The following is a 23737-nucleotide window of genomic DNA, read 5'->3' as shown; positions in this document are numbered from 1 at the left end:
TTTTAATCATAGAAAAGCATCCTTGCTGTGGGTCAATAAGTGCAGAGAAAAATGGATGGATGCTGGTTCTGCCAGAGTGCTCCTGGCAAAACCCTTGGTCTCGTTTGGTCTCATCTCTCTGTCAATGTAATGACAAGAATTTCTCATCCTTGCAGGCTTGTGAAAAAGACAACAACATAAGAAATTATGAGATACCCAGAGCCTATGGCCACAGGAAATGGACAGGGGGGCATTTCTCCATGGGGACAGATGCACAGAACTGGTTTAGGACACGTGTCTCAAATGGATGTACCTGCAAACAACCCTTCCCAGCCAACCTGGAGTCTCCAATGGACAGCAAATATCCACGATATTGCTCATCTGATCCATCGACACATGCTGTCCTGCTAAATCCTGCACAAACCCCCAGCTCCCCTCCCCACAACCAGCCAGAGTGGCCGTGCCCCACCCTCCTGCTCCCCACTCTGCTGCTGGAGAGCAGGGGGGCTCTCCCTGTCTCCTCTGTCCATGCAGAGCGGGCATCACACCAAGGGCTGAGCTCGCCAAACTGCCCTGTGCCACTTCACTCCTCAAAAAGGACCTGACAGGAACAAAGCAGCTCAAACATCCTTTCCAAAGATAAATCAGATGCTCTAATGCAGCCTGCATCTCCAATGAATATAGGGCAGGTGTCTCTGAAGTGAAGTATTAGTTAAAATGATGCTCTTTAAATTACATTTCGGCTATTTCAGGCAGACAGGTTGTGTGTGGGTTGGGCTGGGTTTTTTTATGATCTATCTAGAGGCTTAAAAAGACACAGAGAGAAATAAATCTCCCTTCCATTAAAAACACATTACGCTCTTGCATATTTGTTCTTATCTCGGCGCTCTCGCTCTCGTGCTCCCTCTCGCAGGGCTGGAGCACAAAGTAAGTGTTTGTGATTGCACTTCCACCCTGACACTCAGCTAATTCGAGGAGCTGCCAGCCCGTGCCCAGGCAGAGCACACGGCTCTCCCACCCCCGCAGGAGGATGAGCTGTGCTTCCCCAAATGCCTCGCTGGACCCGGTGCCTTTACTTCAAAAACCACTGAGATTTGTGGTGTTAATGTGGAAACCATGAGAAAGTCTCAAGTTTTGATTGAGTTTATTTGGATCTTCTGAGTCTATCCATGCCCTTTTTGTCTCATTTATCTATTTACATCCCTCCACTGCCAGCACTGCCTGTTCCTAGACAGCCACTTTCCTCCCATCCTTCCTGAGCTCCAGCTCTTCCAGGCGCCCTCGTGCTCCAGACAGGGCTTTTACTTCTGCTTAGGCTTCTTCCCATCTTTGCCTTTGACTCCAGTTAAAAATTAATGGATCAGGCAGAGAGCACAGCCCTGTTATTGTCTGATTAGGTGGTCTGGAGGCTGCTACTTATGCCCAGACTGTTTGTCTGGGAGAACAGAGTAGGAGAGCAAAGCTTGTGAAGTGGGAGAACAAAGCTCGCAAAGTGGGAGGTCAGCAAGGTCCAGCAGTTCAAAATGAACCCCAGGTGAGGTGATCCATGCCTCCATGTGCTGCCACTCCTCCTATCCCCATGGGAACACATCTTTTGTGACTCACCCATCACTCCAACAGAGGCAGGCCTACCTTCCCAAAGATGCCCTGATCCATTCCTTACTCCTCTTAGTCATTTCTTTACATCCCTGCTTTTTCAGTCTCTCCTTCTTTGACTCCAAGAGACCTCCCAGCCTTCCTCACCCCTCCCATGGAATATTGCTGGTTCCTCATCCTCTCCCAAGGCACATTTCTAGGCCAACTCACAGCTTCCTCAAGCCCAGGGGACCAACCCAAAGCTTGGCCAAAGATGCCAGGAACAAGCAGGAGGGCAAACACCAACAATCCAGAGTCTGTGGGATGATGCTCACTGTCCTTCCCAAACCTTCAAATGTGGTTTATCCCTATCGTCCAAACTCTGGGAGATAAGGGAGCTTTATTATTATTTCCACTTTACGGATGGAGAAATGAGACCCAAAGATCAAATGGGCCAGAAGTGCCTGTTCAGATCAATGCTCTGCAGCACCTGCATCTCAGGCTCTGTGGAGCTTGGAAAGCCACATTAAAAAGGCACAGGGAGAGTGAGGGTGGCTGCCAGGGCAGGTATTTCCATTGGGCTGCACAGAATGAGAGCTCCACAGTTAAGAATCAGTCATCAGGCCACCGAGACACAGCTGTGTATCCCTGTACATAGAGGGGCAATTAAAATTCCAATCGCCAATTTCAACCCAGCCAAGCAACATTTGAGAGAGCTAAAAGCAGAGGAAAAGCAGGGAGCGATGGTCCCACAAGGGAAGGATATTGATGTGCCTGGAGAACGCGGGGGCTGTTCTCCTTTCCCATTAGGACTGCTCCTTCATTTCCTGTTCCTCCTAAACAAAGCCCTCGAGCCTTCTTCTCGGCCACACTCGTGCCTCCGAGAATGCCAGAAAAGCCACAGGGAATTATCCCCGCCAGAGCATCCTTAATTTCCCTATTTGTCTTCCTAATGCCCAGCCTCATCACCAGCACCATCTATTCCCCATGTGCTCCTACTTTACATGGATGGACTATTTTTACCCCATTCTTCCTATGCCTCTTTTTCCTCCCATTTAATCATTTTGGAGGCTTTTTATCCACACTTTCCTTTCCTTTCTTTCCTCTTTCCCTTTCATTTTTAATACCTGTGGTTCTCCGATTCAAAATCATTACTGTTTTTAACTTGACTCGAGCCTCTTAATTAAGTTACTTTCCATTATTTTTTATCTAGTCCATTTGTCTACATCCCCCGCACCCTCCCTAATTCTCCCTTTCCTCCCCAAGGCAGGCTGGGTATGAAATCTTACATTTCCATTTGGCTAACAATCACTTTGAATTTTTAAATGCTATTAAATTGGATCACACCAGTCACTGGACTGGAGTTGTCGAGCTGTGATATTTACTCGCGCCAGTCAAAGGGAAATGAAATTGTGGCGGCGCGGGGGGGAGGCGATGGGGGAGCCCAGATTTATTCTGCCCGCAGTCCCTCGCAACCAGGCACAATCCCCTCGGATTTCTGAGCCAGTTCAAAGGAAACTCTCACGCTCAACCATGAATGTATTGTAATGTCTTTAATAAATCAATTACTTGTTGGCAGGGAAGTGTCACTGCATCTCCAATCCTTGTAATCACCTCAGCCTTGCTGTGTTTTAAGTGCGGAAAGCCCACGGAGGTAGATGGGGAGCCAGGAGCGTTGTCAGCACAGGGCAAAGCACAGAAAGCACCACTTGGTCTTGCCAGGAAAGGCCAAAATGTGTAGAAAGGATTTGCATCATGTAAAAACACACACACATACACACATAGAGTGACCCCCAGCTCCAGGATGAGGACACCACAGTGCTGGAAGGACTGTGTGGGGCTCATCCTTCCCAGGGCAGCTCCTGGGATGCAGAAGCTTGGAAGGAATGACCACAGCAGGTTCCTAGGAAATGCCTATCCCAGGAATCAGCCTGTGGTGATGGGAGCAGCCTCTGGTCCTTCCTGCCCAGTGCTGAGCAGGGGAATATTGCAAAGCAGCGTTTTCCCACTGGCCCAAGAGCCAGACAACATTTTGCTGCACTAATTCAGACCCTGAGCTTTGTGCTTCTGCTTCAGGAGAGTACTATATTTCAATTTTACTAAAAGAGACCTTTTCCACTCAAAAATTTGCTAAAGGGAGAGAGATTTGATTATAAAGCAGCCCTGGCCAAATCCAACCCCTCCTCCTCTCTCTGTGCCGACGACATCCTCCCCTCCACAACAACAATCATCTGAGCACAAACAGACAACAGAGCTTTTCAGAAAGTAATGAACTCCGGTCGGAGCCAAGGCAGGAAGGGTTTAATGTTCAGTGCAGAAAGCTTGGCGAGGCCATCAATTATATAGCCCTGCTGCTGAAGGAGCAAAAAAAAAGAGAGAGTATTTCAGACAGACTCGGCCAAAAAGAAAAGATAGGGAAGGAAATCGCTGTGAGAGAGATTTAATTTCACAAGCAGGGAGAAGTGTTTGCAAAAGAGGAAGAGGATCAAAGGCTGAAGCTCTCAGGCTGGCTGCGGGGAGGAGGGATTACAAGGACAGCAAACCATGGAGGAGACATCTCTGTTGATGCCTTGTGTCAATGCTGGGCCAGGCAAGCAGAGCCTGGGGCACAAACTGGGGAGTCTGGTGGCTGTGGGGGCCCAGTGGGCAGGAGACTTGGGCAGAGAGGAGGGTGGATTGAGACCTGTTCATCTTATCTCACACAGGACAGCAAACCAGCATGGGGTCTGTGGCCTCTCCTGCCTCATCCCAAATCCTACCCAGGAAATGATACAAGATGCTACCAAAAAGGAAAGCTGAAATCTTTTGGGCCTCTCTACTACTGGGACCAGTAAGCCAGAAATGAAAAATCACAGAATTCCAGAATGGTTTGGGTTGAAAGGAACATTAAAGGTCATCTCATTCCCACCCCCTGCCATGGACAGGGATACCTGCCACTATCCCAGGGGGCTCCAAGCCCCGTCCAGCCTGGCCTTGGTCACTTCCAGGGATGGGGCAGCCATCTGGGCACCCTGTGCCAGGGCCTCAGCACCCTCACAGGGCACAATTCTTTCTATATGAGGATATGGATCTACCTAAAACAAGAAGACCTCCTCGCCCTGTCCCCTGCATGCAGTGGGGCCATGCTGATCCCTTCCAGGGATCCAGTCACAGACTAAGGTACAAATTCACCTCCTTTCTGGAGGACAAAGGGCTTTCACTGCTGTCTCACAGCAGGCATGGAAAACCCATCAAGACCAAAACAAATCAAGACCACATTTCAATATCTTATTTGAACAACCACATTTCCACATCTTTTACAAAGATCCTTGCCTTTTTGTTTTTCACTTCCTGCTTCTCCTTGTCTTTCTAAATCTCTTTCTTCTCCATTGCATCACCAGAACAGAAAGAAAACAAAATCACATCTCTCCCCAGGTTTCAATGCAGCTCGTCCTTCCCATTTCCCCCGTCTCCTTCAAAACCCAAGCAAGAACAGTGTGAAAAACCCCACATTTTCCACCCAGTTTCCCCCTTTATTGTCCCAGTGACCTCCCTCCAGCCTGTCCTCAAGCCTGGAGATATTTGCTGGAGGTTCTCTAGCCCTCAGAGGTGGCAGGGCCTGGCAGCTTTTTGGCAGCTGTTGCCTTGGCCTCTCCTTTATCTCCAGCATTGTGTTCACATCTGCTTCCCCCTCTGCCTCTTTCCCTGCTGCTGGGAGTCTGCTTTTAAATCACTGCTCAGCACAGCAGCTGCCAGGCACAGGTTCCATGCCCCGTTTGGATGGGGGATCCAAAAGCCGTTTGCAAACCTCCCTCTGCCTTTTTTCTTCTCTCATTTTCTTAATTTTTGTTTTAATTTTTTTTTTTTATCCTCCCGAACCTGCCAGTGCTGCCACACTGCTTTCCCCTCCTCCCTTTTGGCTGAGGAGCTCTCTTGGCTCTGGAAGTATGTTCAGACACCTGGTTGCTGGCAGCATGGGGTCTGGCAGCAGCTGGCAGCGTGCAGCTCTCTGATAGGGAATGGGAGGAGAGCAGGGATCTCACTGGGGGTCAGAGCTACCCACCGTGGCCATCAAGGATGTGCTGGTGGCCACTTGCACTGCTCCTGCCTTGCTGGTGGCTTTCTACCATGCACGTTCATCTGGCTTTGCCTGCAGCTTTGGCCAAGGACATTGATTGTTTTTTGCTGAGGATTTGTAGGGTAAAATAACACAGATTTGTGCAGCACCACTCAGGAGCTGGGAATGCATTTAGGACAAGGCATTGCCATCTGTGGCTCCTGTCCTCAGCAGAGGCCCACTCCCAAGCAGGGCAATTTTGGCAAAGCAAGGCAGCAAACCTTAGGGAGCAGAGCCAGGCACGTGGAAGGCTGGATGCCTCACTGCCACCCTGCCCACGCAGTGGCTCCAGGCTAAATTCCCATTCCAGATTGCAATTTCTCTGTGCTACCAAAAAAAGAGAGGGCTATATCCTTCCGGTTGCCAGTAATGTACAAAATCCCCTGAAAAAACTTGGCTGATTCCTCCCCAACCTCCTTTCACTCAAGGTCTGTGCAGGATTGCAGGCCAGGATCCCCATGGATACCACCTTCATGGCAAAGACTACACCAAACAGACAAAAATCCCTTGGGAAGAGTCCTTTGCTTCATCCTCTGACTCCCCAAGCCTCTGCAACAGGTTTTTGCTTCTGGACTCGCCTCCAGAGAGACTGGCCAGAAAAACCAGTTTTAAAGGCCAAAAAGAAGAGCCAGATTAAAGTATCAACTCTGAATTTATGCTCAGGACTTAAGTTTTAATAATGCAACAGAAAATCAATATTTAATAAAGCAAATGATGGAGAAAAACAGTGAATGGGAGATGAGCTGCTGCTCATGTTTTCAAACATGTAACCCCCAGAGGAGCAGGGTTGGCAGGATGGATGTGGAACCAGATTGCCACAAAGAGCTGGCACACAGGACGCCCCAGGTCCCAGCGATTCCAGCTCCGGTGTCAAGGGGAGCTCACGGGTCTTTTATTAAAGGACAAAGAAGGAATTATTGCCGTGGTCAGAATCCAAACACTCATGGAGAGAGATCAAATGCTGAAGCACGAGGGGAGTGGAGCAGCTGCTGCCCTGAGCAGGCCCAGACTGGGGCTGGGCTGTAGGAACATGGGCAGGCAGCAACACCCCCAGGTTCAGGTGCCAAAGAGCTGTCTGGGGATGGAGATCTGAGAAGCTGGGAGGGAGCACAGGGGCTAAAAGCAGAGGGAAAACTCCTGCCTGCTGAGCAGGAGAGGAGGTGCATAGTTCAGGTGGGCAAGTGGGCAATTGGGGCACTAAGCATGGCTGGCAGGTGGGGAGGCACAGCAAATGTGCATCCCTGAGCAAGGCAAGCACACATCCCTGGGCATGGCAGGAGTGCATCCCTGGGAATGGCAAACCTGCATCCCTGGGCACAAACCACACATCCCTGGGCACAAACCACACATCCCTGGGCACAAACCACACATCCCTGGGCACAAATCACACATCCCTGGAAATGGCAAACCTACATCTCTGGGAATGGCAAACCTACATCTCTGGGAATGGCAAACCTGCATCCGTGGGCACAAACCACACATCCCTGGGCAAAGCAAACCTTCATCCCAGGGCATGGCAGGAGTGCATCCCTGCACAGCAAGCAGACATCCCTGGGGACAGCAAGAGTGCATCCCTGACCATGGCAAACCTGCATCCCTGAGCACAACAAACCTCTATCTCTTGGCAAAAAGTGCACATCTCTGGACACAGCAAGAGCTGGGCAAAACAATCGTGAATCACTGGACACAGAAAGTGTGCATCCCTGGGCATGACAAGCATAAATCCGTGGGCACATCCCTCAGCTAAAAGCACACAGCCCTGGGCATGGCAAGTGTGCATCCCCAGGAGCGCTGGTCTGGGCAGGACGAGGGGAGCTCTGCGATGCTCGGGACAGATCAGCAGCTCTGCCTCCCTCCCCTGGAGGATGGAGAAAACTGCAGCGAGCCCCTGCGTGGCACAGAGCTGTCACCTGCGCCTTGTCCCCCCATTGCCTTTCCAGCCCTGATACAATGCTGCCAGCCAGGAAAGGAGGAATTTTGCCCATACCCCTGCCAGCGATGGCAGGTGCTTTTTGAGGTACCTGGCTCAGGGTGCACAAAGATCTGTGCCCCATCTCACAAAGTCTGGGGACTCTGGATAAATCCTCTGGGCAAAGGAGACTCTCACTTGCACAGGAATCAGTGCCCTTGGATGAAACCCCTCCTCTGGCACACTGTGTGTGCCGGGTTGTCTGCCTGGCCCTGCAGCACGGCAGTAATTTGTAGCTTGTGCTAGGATCCTTCACATTGAAAGATGACATATAAATATAAAACGTTATCACTCCATAACAGCCACATGCTATAAAACGCCAGGCAGAAGGATCTGGAACTAGATGGAGGCAGTGCTTTAAATCCTTCCCTGCAGAGTTACTGCCGCTAAAACAACAGACCCGCTCCAAAGAGCTCCAGCAACGGAGAGAGAAGAGGACAGACCCCGATAAAAACACCACAATTGAGGAATTAGATGAATAAATGATGGGATTACAGCATGACCTCCCCATGTTGACAGCCCCAGGGTAGCAGTAGCACCGGCGCACCCGGTGACATCTCCTCCCATTCATCCCCTGCTGTGATTTTCACGGATGCTCCGCGCTCCTGTAGTAACAACAAAGCACCGGCACCGGCGTTACACTAGAGCGGGCTGACTCCGCTCCCACGGCTACGATAACAACGCTGTTACTGTAGTAACATTACAGAGCCGGGGTCTCACTGTTCTACCCTTAATTTTATTGTCGTAAGATTAAATTGCAATAATGTTATTGAGCTGCCATTAGTGTCGCCATGGCAACAATAACATTAAGGTAGCGATATCGCATTACAGTGGTCCAACCGTTCCACCACAAATATTTTAATGTAGTAAAACAAAAGAGATTACTGCAGTAACATTAAACTGCAGTGACCTCATTAAACCCCCACTGGCTTTATCACAGGGCTCCTCTGGAAACCACACGCGGCAGTGGGAGTACCCTACACACATCCTGGGTGCTGCTGTGCCACCCCTTTGGCTGGTAAATCCATGGGGAAGGAAGGGGACATGCTGCACATCTGGAGAGGCACACACAGCTGCAGTCTGTAGGAGCATCAGGGGTAGGATGGTCAGGATGGACGGAGACGAGAGATCTCTGCAGCCAGGGCTGGAACTTGGGGTTTATTGCAGAGGGCCTGGGTGCAGGGCCCTGCTGGGAGCTGCCAGGCACAGCTCAGAGCAGGACTGAGAGAAGAGAGGGGGAGAGAGGATGAGAGGGTGAGAGAGTAAAAGGGCAAGAGAGCAAGAGCATAAGAGAGTGAGGTTCCTGTCACAATACCATAAATCATCTTCTGTGTTGAATATTCTGATTCTCACTAACCAATCTAGTACAAGATACAAATCCTATAGCATTTCCATACAGCCTATAAGAATCATTACATTACCATACTGTGCTACATTTTAAACCCTAAAAACTACTCTTTAAATCTCTTCTGCCAAGCTGTAGGGTCTGCTCTGATCCTTGGAGCTGTCTGCAAGCAGAGGGTATTGTTTCAAAAGGGGATTACTTTCAGCCAGCCACACCATTGTTTTCCAGTTGTTCAGTAACTGAGGTATCTAAAAGCTTCCTTTTACTTCAATCTCGCTTATAATTTCTATATTCTCAAAATCTTTTGCCAGACAATCATATTGATAAGGCTTTTCTGTTTCATCATCCCCACCAGCAGTCCTCCCTGCCTGGAGAGCTGCTGGAGCCGCTGGCCTCCCGGATTCACCCGCTCCGCAGAAGGGATTAGCAGAGTCACTCTTGAATGGCTCTGGGTGAGGCAGGTGACCTCTTCCTGAAAGCCTTTGGAGAGGTTGAGTGAACGGGGCTGCTGGGAGCTTGCGTGCTCAGAAAGGCTCAAAGAGGAGCAGGCTCTTGTTTTCTAGAAGAGGGGTGAAGCGAGGGTGACCTCCGCAGCTCTGAGGGAGTAGCAGAGAGAGTTCCACGGAGCTCTCCTCGCTGCCACGGCAGCGCACACAGCTGAGCCAGGGAGGATGGAAACAGTGGAGCCATGGGGATGCCAGAGGTGGGAATGCCCCCAGCACTGAGGCACGGGACATCTGGAGGGATCCACAAAGAACTCTGTCAGGAACCCAGTGACAAACAGGACGACAGCATTAGCGCTTCACTGGGGACACAAACAGGAATCAGCCACAGCCTGGGTGTATGTGAGAAAGAAAAACAGGAAGGAAATTAAACTGGTCTGTGTGTCCTGTGAATCACTGGATCTTCCTTCTCCTCTGCTCCAGTCTTCTGCCAATTATTTGTCCTTGGGAACAGGATACATCCTCCCATGACTCTGGCAGTGCCTGGCCCCATTTCATCACTGGGGTGCCAGGCAAGCCTGGAGGAGAATGGCTTGAAATGGAAAAAGTTTTATGTAGAGTAGATATAAGGAAGACATTTTTTAAAATGAGGGTGGTGGGGTCCTGGCCAAGGTTAACCAGAGAAGCTGTGGCTGCCCCATCCCTGGAAGTGTCCAAGGTGAGGTTGGACAGGGCTGGGGCACCCTGGGGTAGTGGAAGGTGTCCGTGCCCATGGCAGGGGATGAAACCAGGGGTCTTTAAGGTCGCTTCCTACCCAAACCACTCTGGGATTCTATGACATCCCTTCATCCCAAACTCCCTATTACCAAGGTGCCCTCCTTGTAACAATGTGAACTCACTCAAGCACTGTTCACCCCTCCATCCCTCCCTCTCTTTACACCAGCAGGCTCATCCACAAGCTCCAGGAAGGAGCAGCATGGTGGGACACACCCCCAGTGGGATGCAGCATGCCTGGGTCCCTCCAGTAGCAGCAGGGACATGAAACTGGGGCAGCCTGAAGCTGCAGCAAGGGCAGAAAGTGAGCCCAGGGCAAACTCTTCCACAGTACAGACTCTGGAGTCTCTTTTCCCTCCCTGCTCCCACCCCACGATATAATTGCTAATTAATAATAACGTTTAGCTCTCAGATAGAGCGTTCCATCTTCAAAGACCTCTGTCGACATTAATGAATTAATCCTCATCAACCCCCCTGTGAAGTAGGTGACAATTATAATCTCTGCCTCACAGATGTTAAACTGATTTGCAAAGAGGTCAAGTGACTTTGGGGAGGCTGGAGGGAGCCTGGCCTGGTACGAGGCCACTCCACAGGGGAACATGGACAAGCACACCCCAGAGAAGCAAGGGCTGTGATCCGAGGGTGTGAGGGAGATGGAGAGATCCAGGGGCAGTAATGGATGTGGGACCTGCAGAGATGCTTCCCGAGGGCAGAGCAAAACGAGGATAAAGAGCCAAAAACTAGGCCAGTGCGTGAGAGCGTGTGGGAGACCTTCAGTCCTCCACGACAGCCCTGATACAAAAGGCAAGGATGCTTTGACAGAGGGACGGTGATTAGCAACAAAAGAGAGCCGGGGAAGGAGCACATCAGTCAAAAGAGCCGAGAGCACAGGCGAAGTGAGGGAGGATTTCCATTTCCTGCCGCTGGTTTCCTCCCCTCCACTGCTTTGGGAGGCTCTCCTAGCTCCCCCATGCCTTTTAGGAGTTATTATCTAAACCTGCCTTTGCTTCTAGAAGGAATAGCTGCTCCCATGGTGGGAAATGTGTGGACACCCCAGTAAATCCATGCCAAAAGCAGGGGGAGCATCTTACCCAGTGTGAAACTCCAGCCCATGGCTTCAAACGTGAGCAGTGTCTGGGCAAATCCCTTTTCCCTTCTTGCTCCCAAGCCAGGGATGTGCAATGCAGGCATTGGTGGCACAGGCTCAGCCTCACCGGTAAGGTGATGATGACTACAGGGACTGAGCCTTCCTCCCAGCAAAGGCATTTCCCAGGCAGCAAAAGCAACAAAAAGTTCTCCTTGATGTCCCACGAGTGAAAGGGGCTTGTGGCATCAAAGGAAAATTAATTGGGCAGAGTTTGATGGTTGAAACAAAGCCGGCTGGGGCACTGCAGCCCCACTGGAGGCTTTATCTTGCCGGCACAGACCTTGGCAGTGCTGCTCCCTGCACGGGGACAGGTGCCACCAGCACTGCCACCTCTGCCCCCTGCCGCCCCCTGCCACCTGTGTCCACAGCCCCCCGACTCTGCCGAGCAGGTAATTAACTCCCAGACAAAGGCAGGGATTTGAAGATTAACCTGGGCTCTGGAAGGAGTGGGGAAAACTCATTTACACCAAACAAAAGGGGAGGGGTGATTAGTTTCTCCAGTGACAACAGCAAAAGCCAGATAGGGCCAGGCAAAGTGATAAAGAAGCAGGGAAAGCGCTAATATCCCCCCAGTTGCCTGCTTTTGCCTTTTTTTTTTTCTTCTTCTTTCTTTCTTTTTAAGCACTAAAATTCCACCATTTTCTATCATGCAAATTCGTGTGCCTAAGTGAGATTAAACTCTGGCAGGCTCCGTGCCTCCTTCCCCAAGTCCATTTCCTGCACTGAGATAAGGCCAACTTCCCTTAATGCATCTTACAAGGCAGTGGGAGTGTTTAGCAGGCACGCATTGGAGACGGCTTATTATCAATACAAATAACAGCTTTCCAGATAGCTCCTTCTCCTCCTACCTCGCCTCTCTCCTTTAAACCCAGGAACCCAGAGAACGGCTTAAATAGCTGAAATGTCCTGCAGGGAGAAAGGGGAGGCTGTGCTGAGATGCTGCTGCAAGCAGGACTTGCTGAGGAGAGGAGAGGAGAGGAGAGGAGAGGAGAGGAGAGGAGAGGAGAGGAGAGGAGAGGAGAGGAGAGGAGAGGAGAGGAGAGGAGAGGAGAGGAGAGGAGAGGAGAGGAGAGGAGAGGAGAGGAGAGGAGAGGAGAGGAGAGGAGAGGAGAGGAGAGGAGAGGAGAGGAGAGGAGAGGAGAGGAGAGGAGAGGAGAGGAGAGGAGAGGAGAGGAGAGGAGAGGAGAGGAGAGGATTGCTCCTCTGAGGTCAGTGGGACCTAAATCCTGTTTCTCACTCTGGGTTTCTGCCCCACTCCAAGTTCACAGCTTGCCTATTGCAAGTGGAGCTTCCTTGGATTTTGTTTCTTTGGCATTTACTCCCAAAAACACCTCACTCTCCCCAAGGTCCAAGGCAGACACTGCAAACACAGGCAGTGCTGCTTTTTGCTGCTTTGTTCTGGGGAGTTTGCTGATTATTGCAGCCCTGAGACACGAGAACAGTCTCTGTTTCAGCCCGTGCATTCAAAGAATGAGTTGGAGTTCTTCAGTTCTCGGTCTCAGAGTTGTTTATTGTATCTTATCTATAAAATTTTCCTCCTGTCCAGCCGAGGTCTGTCCATCAGGACAGCCAGCAGCACTCTGACTGCCCTTGGGGTGGTGTTGTCTCTTTATACTACAAACTACGTGTACAATGTTTACAATTACTTTCCAATACCTATTACCTATGTTAGACAGTGAGCTTCTACTCTAAACCAATCCCCAAGTGCCAGCATGACAGCAGAAGGTGGAGGTAGAGAAGAAGAAGAGGAACGGCTGGACATGCCCAAGTCCCTCCATCTTGTCCCCAAAACCCCTATTCTAAAAATTCTACAATCTACATTTTCACCCAGTGATAATTTTATTATTACACTAAAACTTCTGTGGCTTTCAGGTCCTCATACAAAGCTGGTAATTTGCCCCATGGGTCATAATCAAACCCACAGGTGCTCTGGGCTCTGTGCCAGGGTCTCTGAGCCCCCTGGCAGGGGTCCTGGCAACTCTGGACACCCATAGGGATGTGCTGAGTTCCAACACTTTGTCTGGTCTTATGGCAACTCCTCCTAAGAAGGAATGAGCACTGAAGGAGTGGGAGCACCTTCCAGACCTGCAGATGACAGGGATGCTCCCTGAGCTGCTCATTTTAGCTCTGTCTGTAACCTGGGTGCATTTTGCCCAGGAGAGATCCAGGTGCTAAGAACCTCCTTGTGCCTTTGGCAGCTCTGCTGTTGGCTGACATCGGCTTGGCACCACCAGCCTGACCCCATTTAGAGCAGTCCCCAAAATAGCAGGTCTGAACTTTGGTGCATTCAGTGCCAAGGGTCTGCTGTCTCATTCCTGAGCTCATTTGTCCCACATTAGCACAGAGGCACCGACCTGCTATTCCTGGATCAGCAGCAATCACCTTTTCCCTTTTGTACCAGGATTTCAAGACTGACAAGTGTTTCTGAAAGCCTGGCCAATGAGGAAAAGTGGGGAAAAACAGAGCTTGGATGGTTTCAGAAAGAAGGCAGCTAAGGGGCACCAGGATAACAGCCTTCCCAAAAGCAAAAGGTTATTACAGAGGACACTGATCAATTGTTCCCCACATCCACTGGGAATAGGCTGAGAAAAACTCCACTCCATTTGCAACAAAGAAGGTTTAAGTTAGATATTAGCTATACATTTTCTAATTAAAAAGGTAGCAAAGCAGTAGAATAGATTGTCTGGGGAGACTGAAGAACCTGCTTTGTTAAAGATTTTCAAGAATAGCTTTCACATGTGCTTGGCAGCGAGGTCTCTGTCTGGTTGCAGGGGGACGGGATAAATTAGCTCTTGAGGTGCCTTTTCCCCACCTATTTTGGGATCTTGGCCATCCAGTAGAGCCAGCCTAGAAATAAACGTGCAGCTCACCCCTTGCTGCAGTGTGGGTATCCTCATTTCTGAGTGTTTCTACCTCATTTTCTCCTTGGGGATCATTCCTGACCCTCATACCCTGAAGGAATATCCTTCTCCCACCCCTACCCCTCTCCTGCGTTTTGCTCTCCCCCCTCCCACAGCTCTGCTCCCCTCCAGCAGCCCTTGGCCTAAACCACAGATGCCCTCCATCCATGGCTGTTTCCCAGAGATTTCCCCTAAACCTGGGGAGGAGAGGGGATGCAGGCATGGCTCAGAGTGTCTGGGCACATATGCACCCATCCTCGGGAGCAGCAGGCTGAGCAATCCTGGCTGGAACGGGGAGAGCTCCTTGCCCCGGGGCACCCAGTCCCTTTGGAGAGCGCAGCCTGCCCCGGGGCACGATTTAATTGCATCCTGAGAGGCCGGAGTGCTCCTGCCCCCAGGCCCTTTCCTGGTGCAGCAAGGGGAAACTCAGGAACTCAGGACCTGCTTAGAGCAGCATGCACACCTTCCTCTTCCTGGCTGAACCTGTTAACAAGGAGACATCCCCTTTCCCACCTCCTTGAATCACCCCTCCTTTCTTATCCAGCTGCAGGAAGGGGCAAAATGTCCCAGGGCTGTGTGCTGAACTTGGCACATCCCTGAAATCTGGTGCTGAGCAACCCTGCTTTCCTAGGAGGGGGAATAAGCACCATTTCCCACAAGCTGAACGTTGTTTTGGACAGGATTATTCCAGAATACATATTTATAGGGCCCATTTTCCAAGGCAGGAGAGTTAATCCTGGCACCACAGCCCAATTTTCATCGAGGTCATTAAGGCAGGTTTCCCTTTAATTGGACATGATAATTCACTTTCATGTCCTGCTCTGAGAAAGGGCTGGGTGAGCCAAAGAACAGCTTTTCAAATTAGGGGGCTTGCTCTCCAGAGCTGGAATTTCTGAGGATCTTCAGCACATTACAGGACTGAGACCATCACTGAATCATCCCATACTTAACTGCTGCAAGGAGTTAAGCTCTGACCTTTTCCTGCAGTACCCAAATATCTCTTCCTAATGATACAGCGAGACACAGGAGGGATGGGTCTGGATGTCTGGTGATACAGGAAATTTAGGTCAGGAAACGGGAATCAGAAGAGAACAGACAGAAATTGTCCTGCAGCACCCCAGCATCTGATAGCGACTTCAGAACTTGCTGGTGATCGACTTTGGCTTAAGAAATTCAGGCAGGTAATAAGAGATTGCAAGATAAACAGCCAGAACCAGGGCTGGCAATGCATCCTCTTCCCCTCTGTGCTTAATGGAGACGGAGAAAGTCCGGCTCTGGTTAGTCAGCTTGATTGCTTGGAGAGGAAAAGGAAAATGAAAAGGGAGGGAAGAAGAAAAATAAAGGCCCTGAGTCTGGGTTTTTTCCCCACTTCTATTCATTAGGCTGTCAATAGCGCTCAGGCCTGGAATATCGACGGTGGATTAGCTCAACCCGACTCTGTGTACAAGACCAATGCCTTTTTAACCCAGCTTGTTTCCAAATCAATACACCCATCAGCATTCGAAAATTAGCCCGAGACGAGATTCCAATACTCAAGCTGGTGTGTCATGTTAAGAGGGCTCCTGGCCAAATCACAGAAGAAGCAGCATGAAAAAAAACAGTTGCTAGCAAGGGATTAGGAATTTTCCATTAATCTTCCCCCAGGCTAAGAGCTCATCAGGCTCCGTGTGTCCCTCCACAGGCTTCCCCTTGTCCAGCTCTTGCCCTGCCACATGGGCACAGGATCAATCTTCCATGAATGTCCATCTGCTTGACCATCCCATGTGGCCACACCTGTCTGTCCCCTCTCAAGAAGTTGTGTGTGCTCACACACTTGCTGAAGAGCACATGTAGGCATCCCCTTAGCCACCAAAAGAGCTCCAGCACCCTGTGCTGGTCTTTCTCCTCCTCTTCCTCCTCCAAAAGTATGGAATTTCAACACACAAACACATATTGTTGCTAGGCATACACACACTCCCACAAAGCACACAAATCTGTCAGCTCTCTCTTTTCCCCCAACACAAGTTTTACTTCAAGCATTGCCTCCAGCTTGGAAAACAAAAAAACATCAAACAACAACAACAACAACAAACAGCACCACGGGTTTGCCAGTGACTGTGTTGGGAGGCAGAGCTGCCTATATCAGAGCCCTGAGATTATGTCAGCAAAGATGGATAAAACCAAGCCTGACAGAGTTCAAGAGCATTTGGAGAATACCCTCAGGGACATGGTGTGACTCTTGGGGATAGTGCTGTGCAGGGCCAGGAGCTGGACTCCATCATCCTCGTGGGTCCCTGTGGGTCCCTTCCAACTCAGCAAGTTCTCTGATTCTGTGAAAGTCATTACCCAGCTTGGGACAATCCTAGCTTGTGGATCAGCCTCTACTTCTGCACCAAGCTGTGTCAAATGCTCAACATAGGAGCAATTGGACAAGAAGACATCAAGGCAAAAGGAACAGAGAAAGCGAAGTCCCAAGCCCTCTACAAACTCCCTTTTCTTACCTTGCACGATGAGATGGACACGCGATGTCTTGGGGTGATTGTCTGTCTGCACAGAGCAGGTGTAGGGGCCCTCATCATACACATCCACATCCTGGATCTGGATGCTGTACTGGGTTTTGGTGTTGGCCAGGAGCACCACCCGAGGGTCCAAGCACCACTTGTCATTGCCGGCATAGAGGATGCTGCTGCGGTTCAGCCAGGCCACCCGGGTCACCCGGTTGTCCACGGAGCACCTGGGGAGAGGCAGAGAGGTGACCCATCAGTGCGCTGCTCCTGGGCGCTCTCCCTCCCTCCCTTCCAGCCCTCCTGGTCCTCCTGGCACTATTTTTAGCTTTGCTGTCAGCAGCACTTTCAGAGACCAAGAGCTTTCAGTGTCCAAAGAGGACAAGGTCAGTGCTTTTCCTGCAGTGCTCAGGGCACCAATATCCATCTAAACCAGCAGCTCCAGAGATTTGACCAACAGCTTCACAGAGTTTTCAGACGCAGGGAAGTCAGAGCCACCCAGTACCAGCTTTTCACTCCTCCATTCCAATTTATTCTTTCACAAACTCCCAGACAAACAGAGCTGAGTCCAAACCTCCATCCCAAGTCCACACTTTTTTTAGGGGTGCAGGTTGTTACTTCCTGCCCAAGTCCATCACCTGTCATTCTCTCTGCAGACCTTCACATCCCTGCAGCCACACAAAAAGATGCAAAATGATGTTGGGAAAGCTTGTGCTGCTTCACAAAGGAGCAAGGAAAATTTATCTTTGGAGAAAGCCATCTTTGACACACACCTCTAAAGAGAAACCTTGAATATCTGACCATTTGTCCCCTCTGTCAACTTTTCCTTCCATACCCATCACCTGCTCCCCTGCTCCTCCCTCACTTGTGAGCTGAGCATTTCACTTATCCAGGGATGTTTTGGAGGCAGAAATCCTCTATATTCAGCCTCAATAAGCACCTGAATTCCCCCTGGAGACAACACAGTGCAAACCCAGAAATTATTTTGATCCTGAAGGAGATTACTTTCCTGTCAACATTAGCTGGGATCAGTCCTTCTCCTCCCAAAGGTTTCTGCCAGCTCTGTAACCCTCCATCCCCATGTCCCCATGCCAGATTTGAATCCTCCTATTGCCACAAGAGAAGCATCAAGAAGTTCTCTAAACAGCAGAAACCTGCAGCCCCCACAGCCAGCTAAACCCCTGCTTCTGTCTGAGAAATTTTGGGATTACGGAGCCATCGGGATTTAGCCACGCTTTGCTGGATGCTGGCTCCAGAGCATAACGTCCCTGCATAAAACCACTCAGCCTAAGATCCACTGTTTATATTCTCCCCCAAACTACTTCATTACTTGTGCAGTGGCTGGGATGCAAATTAACTTCAGAGGCACCGGGAGGGAGCCCAGCAGCCTCTGGGACATCTCACTCGGGGTGACTTCAAGGAATTTAAGGGACTTAATGGGCTCCATGTGCCAGACTGCACTGACAGGGGAGCTAACGGCAAGGATGGGTGTATCTGTGGCACATGGACTTGTCCTGGACACTTTAGGGAATCTGTCCTTCCTTTGGGTGAGCTGTCTCCTTACTGGGGCTCCTTATAGCCCCCTTTGGGTGGGGATTTACATTTTCTGCAAGGTAACAAGCGATAGGACAAGAGGAAACGGCCTCAAGTTGTACCAGGGAAGGTTTAGATTGAATATTAGGGAATATTTCTTCACTGAAAGGGTGCTCAAGGCCAGGGCAGTGCTGGAGTCACTGGAGGGATCTAGAAGTCCCATAGATGTGGCACTTGGGGACATGGATTTGTGGAGGACCTGGAAGTACAGGGGAATGGTTGGACTGACCTTAGGGGCTTTTCCAACCTTGATGACCCGTGATGGAAGACTCCTCTTCCTGTGTCCATTACTGATGCCAGGGAACACAAAGGTACCCACCTGGGGACAAGTCATCCCATCTCATTCAGACTCCTCTTGGAACCTCTTTGGCCCCAGTGATTACAGGAGAAGCCAAAATAACCCACCCAGCCTCAACACACAAATTTTGGGGGTTGGGGGTGACAGAGGAAACGTGTTGTCTGCAGCACAGGACACCCCTGAGCTGCCAGTACCCAGCTCCTGCTCCATCCTCCCTCCCTGGTGTGAAAAACAGCCAATAAATTAAACCATTTTACTACTGTTCCATAATGATATTACGATAATAATAAATTAAATGTGAGCAGATTTTTATGATCTACATTAAAAAAAGCAATAGATTCAGTCTGGGCTGAACACCAAGAACTTGGCTCTTGCTCTCAGCTGCATTACAACTTGAGTAAAAGGCCTGAGAGTTTAGTTGCACAAGTTGAATTAAACTGGAGATTTCTTCCCAGAGGATGGGTTTAGTCTATTGAACTCCAAATCTCAGCTCTGCTGGTAGCTCAGACCTATGGGGCACGAATGAAATGAAGTGGTTATTTGGTGTTTGGCTCTGGTACCATGAAATAGGCTCCTGTGGTGGTGGTTCTGCACAGACACAGGGGTGTCCAGGGCTGGGTGATGAGAAACCAGACATGACTTGAATTTCTCACCCAATCCCCTCTGCAGACGTTACCTTGAGGAACTGTAAGCAGGCTGAACTAAAAATATATATTTCCCCTCTCCTCCTCCATGCCAGTATCCTTTATGAAATGCAGCAGCTTGGAGATCCTTGGATAATAATGGAGCCAGACAGTGTGCAATCCAAGCATTCCCTCTATCATATGGGCATTTAAGTGCTTTTGAAAAGCAACGGGGCTCAGGTAACGCATGAGGCAACAGTGAAATAAGTGCTGTCGCCCTTCACAGCACCCGGGCACAATCTCTCCTTATCATCCAGACACGCTTCCCTGTCCCTGGGATCGGCAAGCTTCAAGCTGTTACTTTGTATTCTTCCCTGCCTCTTAAAGCTCCTGAGCCGACATATATATAGAAAAAAATATATATATAATAAAGCACAGCACGGCTCCTGGGAAAGAGGTGCTTTGACCTCTGGATGCATTGGGCTATTTAGGGGTTGGCAGTTGTGCTCCTTCCTGAGCTGCTCCCAAGCACTCTGCCCCTCCTGTCTCTCCAGCCCCTCCTGCTTCTCCTTCCCCTCCAGCCCCTCCTGCCCCTCCAGCCCCTCCTGCCCCTCCTGCCCCTCCAGCCTCTCCAGGCCCTCATGCCCTTCCAGTCCCTCATGCTCCTCCTGCTCCTCAAGCCCCTCCTGCTCCTCAAGCCCCTCCTGCTCCTCCAGCCTCTCCAGCCCCTCATACCCTTCCAGTCCCTCCTGTCTCTCCAGCCCCTCCAGCCCCTCCTGCCCCTCCAGCCCCTCCTGCCCCTCCAGCCTCTCCAGCCCCTCCAGCTCCTCCTGCTCCTCAAGCCCCTCCTGCTCCTCCAGCCCCTCCTGCTCCTCCAGCCTCTCCAGCCCCTCATACCCTTCCAGTCCCTCCTGCTCCTCCAGCCCCTGCTGCCCCTCCTGCTCCTCCAGCCTCTCCAGGCCCTCATGCCCTTCCAGTCCCTCCTGCTCCTCCTGCTCCTCCAGCCCCTCCTGCTCCTCCAGCCTCTCCAGCCCCTCATACCCTTCCAGTCCCTCCTGCTCCTCAAGCCCCTCCAGCCCCTGATGCCCCTCCTGTCTCTCCAGCTCCTCCAGCCCCTCCTGCTCCTCCTCCTCCTCGCGCAAGCACAGGTCGGGGTCCCCGTGGCCGAGGCTCATCACAGCGACCCGATGCTCTTCCAGCCCCTCCATCTGCTCCTCGTTCCCTCCTCCAGCAGCTCCGGTCTCCAGTGCAGGGATGGGGAGCCTCCTCTCCCACAGGTGGGCAGCAGAGCAGAAAGCCTTTGCCTTTGGCCAGCAAGCCAAGCTCCAGGCACAGGTGGAGAGCAAAGCCACCGCCGAGCCCACAGCCTCTCATCCTTCCACCCTGCTCTTGGCAAAGTGCAAAGCCCTGGGATGCCTCCTCCACCTCGCTGGAAGCTCTCACTTTCCCTCTCACCCCAGGATGTGCCAGGGAAGGAGGGGAGGGAGAGGTCCTTGGGGTGCCGGAAAGCAGTGCTTGCCTCCAAAAAGATGATCTAAAAACAATTAAGCACAGATGAGGTAATTTTCTCTCTCAAGATCCTTAATCCTTGTTCCACTCCTGCTCAGACAGCAAGGACTTCTCCTCCAGGAAGATGAAAAACTGCTGTGTGCCAGCATAGGGTGGAGATGATGCTGCTCTGGATACTGCTGCCTCTCTCTGTTGTTTCCTTCCCAATAAACCCAGAGTCCCAAGCCTTGGGGTTTCTCCTCTGGGAGAGGGGAACACTGCCTAACTCACCACTGCTACATCACCCTGGGGCAGGAAGGGATGGTTTGTCGGGAGATGAAGCTCCTCATGCTGCACCAGACCCTCTGCTCCCTGAGGCCTCTGAGGGCGCCTCAAAATGACTACAAATTGGGGCATTTTACAGTCAAACACACTGAGCAAAGGTGAGAGCTGTGAATCTCCATCCTCCCCACCTGTCCCAACCCACCTGCTCATCCCTTGCCCTGCACTCCCCGATTAATGATGTGTGGTGGGTGCAAAGGGATACAGAGTGGAGCTGCCCCTTCCACATCTGTCAACATCTCCCACAGCCAAAATTTCCAGGCTTTGTTATCCACTCTGTTCTATCAAGTCAGGGACTGGCCACTCTCCCCCAGCTGGTATTCCCAAACATTTCCACAGCCTGAGGGCTGAGCTCATGCATCCCCAGGGCCCCACAGGTGCAGCCAACAGCCCACCTGGCTGTAGGGACAGCACTCAAAGACAAACTGGAAGAGGAAAAGCAGCAGCACAAGGATTCTGCCAGCGAGCACAAAGATGAGCCGGGCTGAAAATGCCAACAAAGCCATCAGTGGGGACAAAACAGCCTCATAAACAAGTACCAGGAATAAACAAGCAGCAGGGTGCTGAGGCTGAGTTCCCTGACCACTGATCCCACCCATGCTGCGTCCAGCCCTCAGCACCTCCCTGCGACTCCGGAGCAGACACAGATGGCACACACCAGCAGTGACATGCCCTCCTGAATTTCTCTCTTTGCTTTCTCGAGTTTGCACACAAAAAGATGACATGAGAGGAGGTGGGCAGGCAGTGGGGGGAAGGAGGTTTTTAATTACTGAAGTGTAGTAATTGGCACACAACACTTTTTTTGTTGCCTCTTATGCAGATTTCTGGTGTTCCAGAGGGCTGGGCTGGAGAGCACAGATTGTCTCAACCCAGCAGGACACACAAGAAATGAATAATGTTAATTAGAACTGAAAAGAGCTCAGCAAAATTACCAACCTGATTGCTGCTTTCATTGCAATTATCAAGGTACAAGCTCCATCATGGGGAGGCAGAACAGGGCTAAGCCTGGCTCACCCCATGAAATGTGGAGGCCCAGCCTGGGCTGTGACCAAACTGACCCTCCCCAGGCTCAATTCTCCTTCCATCACCCCCTAATTTTCATGGCATGCCCACCCTAGAGAAAACCACCTTCCTAAATCCTGGCCACTTGATGGAATTTCACAATGACACTGACCCAAAATCTTTAGGTTGGAAAGAACCTTTAAGATCATTGAGTCCAAGCATTAACCCAGCACTGCCAAGCCCACCCCTAAACCATGTCCCCAAGTGCCACACCCATCATCAAGCATCCCCAGATATCTTTTCATATTCTTCCCAGTCTAACCCAGCCATTCCCACACAATTACAGATTTTTAATCAATCCCACACCAGCAATGTTTTGTCTGCTATGGGCTAAACCAAGCTGGAGATCAGGAATAAATTTGGGGTTTATCTTAAAATTGAGTGCAAATCCTCCCACTGAGGCTGGGTAAGATGACACGATGCTCTGGGCCTGCCTTGTCCCCAGCTTCTCATATCCCAGACATCACCTTCCAGCCTCTGCACCATCAGCCAAGCTATAAATGATCAACTAAACCAGCCCGCCGCCTGAGGCAGAGCTCCACATCTTCAGATTTATTTCTGTGATTATCACATTTTATTGTTATTTATTAGGATTAATTAAAGGCCGGGCTGTGAACAACTCAATCCCAGTCAGGCACAGTCTCACAGACTTTCCTATGATGTTTAGGAGAGAATTTTGGCCATCAGTTCCTGGGCAAAGGGAAAGCTGGGGCCAGATTGTGCCATGCTTCTTAGGACAGGCACTGCCCACAATCCTGTAAGGCTGGCATGCCCATGCCATGGACAGCCTGAGGTGTGGCTATCACACAGAACATGGTCTGGAAGCTTTTTAACTAATAAATATCGAGCCAAATCTCTCATTGTTACAACCCAGTCTGGTTTCGCTCTCTCTGCTGCACTGGGCTAAGTCACGCACCAGCAATTTCTCCCAGTCCAGCCCTTCTCCAGCAGGATTTACAGCATCTGCTCCCTTTCTGTGCACACCCAGCCTGTGTTTGCTCACACACCCTCCCTGCAGCACCGTCTGCTCACATCCACAGGGCTGGCCAGTGCTGCCCTGCACACCAAGCCCACACGGCACACACTGAGAGCACCCACACACGTGGGGAACAGCATGTGCTCCCCCAGCAATAATCCCATTCTGCTGGAGCAGGGACACCCAGCTCAGGCCATGGAGCTCGGATGGCGAGGTTGGATGTGTTAGTCACAGGCAAGGAGCAATAGACATTTATAGTGGACTGCTGGATTAAAATGCCTATAGGTTTGGTACTGCTGAAAGCCCCCAGTGCTCAGTCAGGGACTCTGATGGGGGCTGGAGGCTCAGCCCTGCTGGGGTGAGTGGCTGTTGATCAGGCTCTTGGCATTCCTGTCCTCACCTGCTCCCCAGGACCAGCCCAGTCATCCTCGCCCTCACTGTGAGTTTGGCTGGAGGGCATCCCTGGGGCTCCCACTGATGTGACACCACCAAAGACACAGCCCGAGGAGGTTTTCACAGCACAGAGTGGCTCACAGTGCTCCTCCCTGCATGGGCAGCCTGGTTCCTGTCAGGTAGGAGCCCACCCAGTGATTAACTCAGCAGTGGGGTCTGGCAGGAAAGGGGGTCCCTGCTGGGGCTGGTGC

The 23737-nt window shown here is 51.0% G+C and overlaps 1 protein-coding gene across 6 annotated transcripts in view; it reads right to left on the bottom strand.

The window, feature by feature from the left end:
- NTM (neurotrimin) overlaps positions 1-23737 on the bottom strand; it is a 390965-nt gene that overhangs the window by 34687 nt on the left and 332541 nt on the right. For all 6 annotated transcript variants that reach the window (XM_066564272.1, XM_066564276.1, XM_066564270.1 and 3 more), the window contains one exon: positions 16709-16941. In XM_066564272.1, the coding sequence (XP_066420369.1) occupies positions 16709-16941 (233 nt within the window). The remainder of the gene's footprint in view (positions 1-16708; positions 16942-23737) is intronic.

Source organism: Molothrus aeneus, chromosome 22, assembly GCF_037042795.1.
Source record: "Molothrus aeneus isolate 106 chromosome 22, BPBGC_Maene_1.0, whole genome shotgun sequence".
NCBI classification, from domain to species: domain Eukaryota; kingdom Metazoa; phylum Chordata; class Aves; order Passeriformes; family Icteridae; genus Molothrus; species Molothrus aeneus.
Note: the sequence above shows the minus strand (reverse complement) of the source record. Positions and strands in the feature narration are given on the sequence as shown.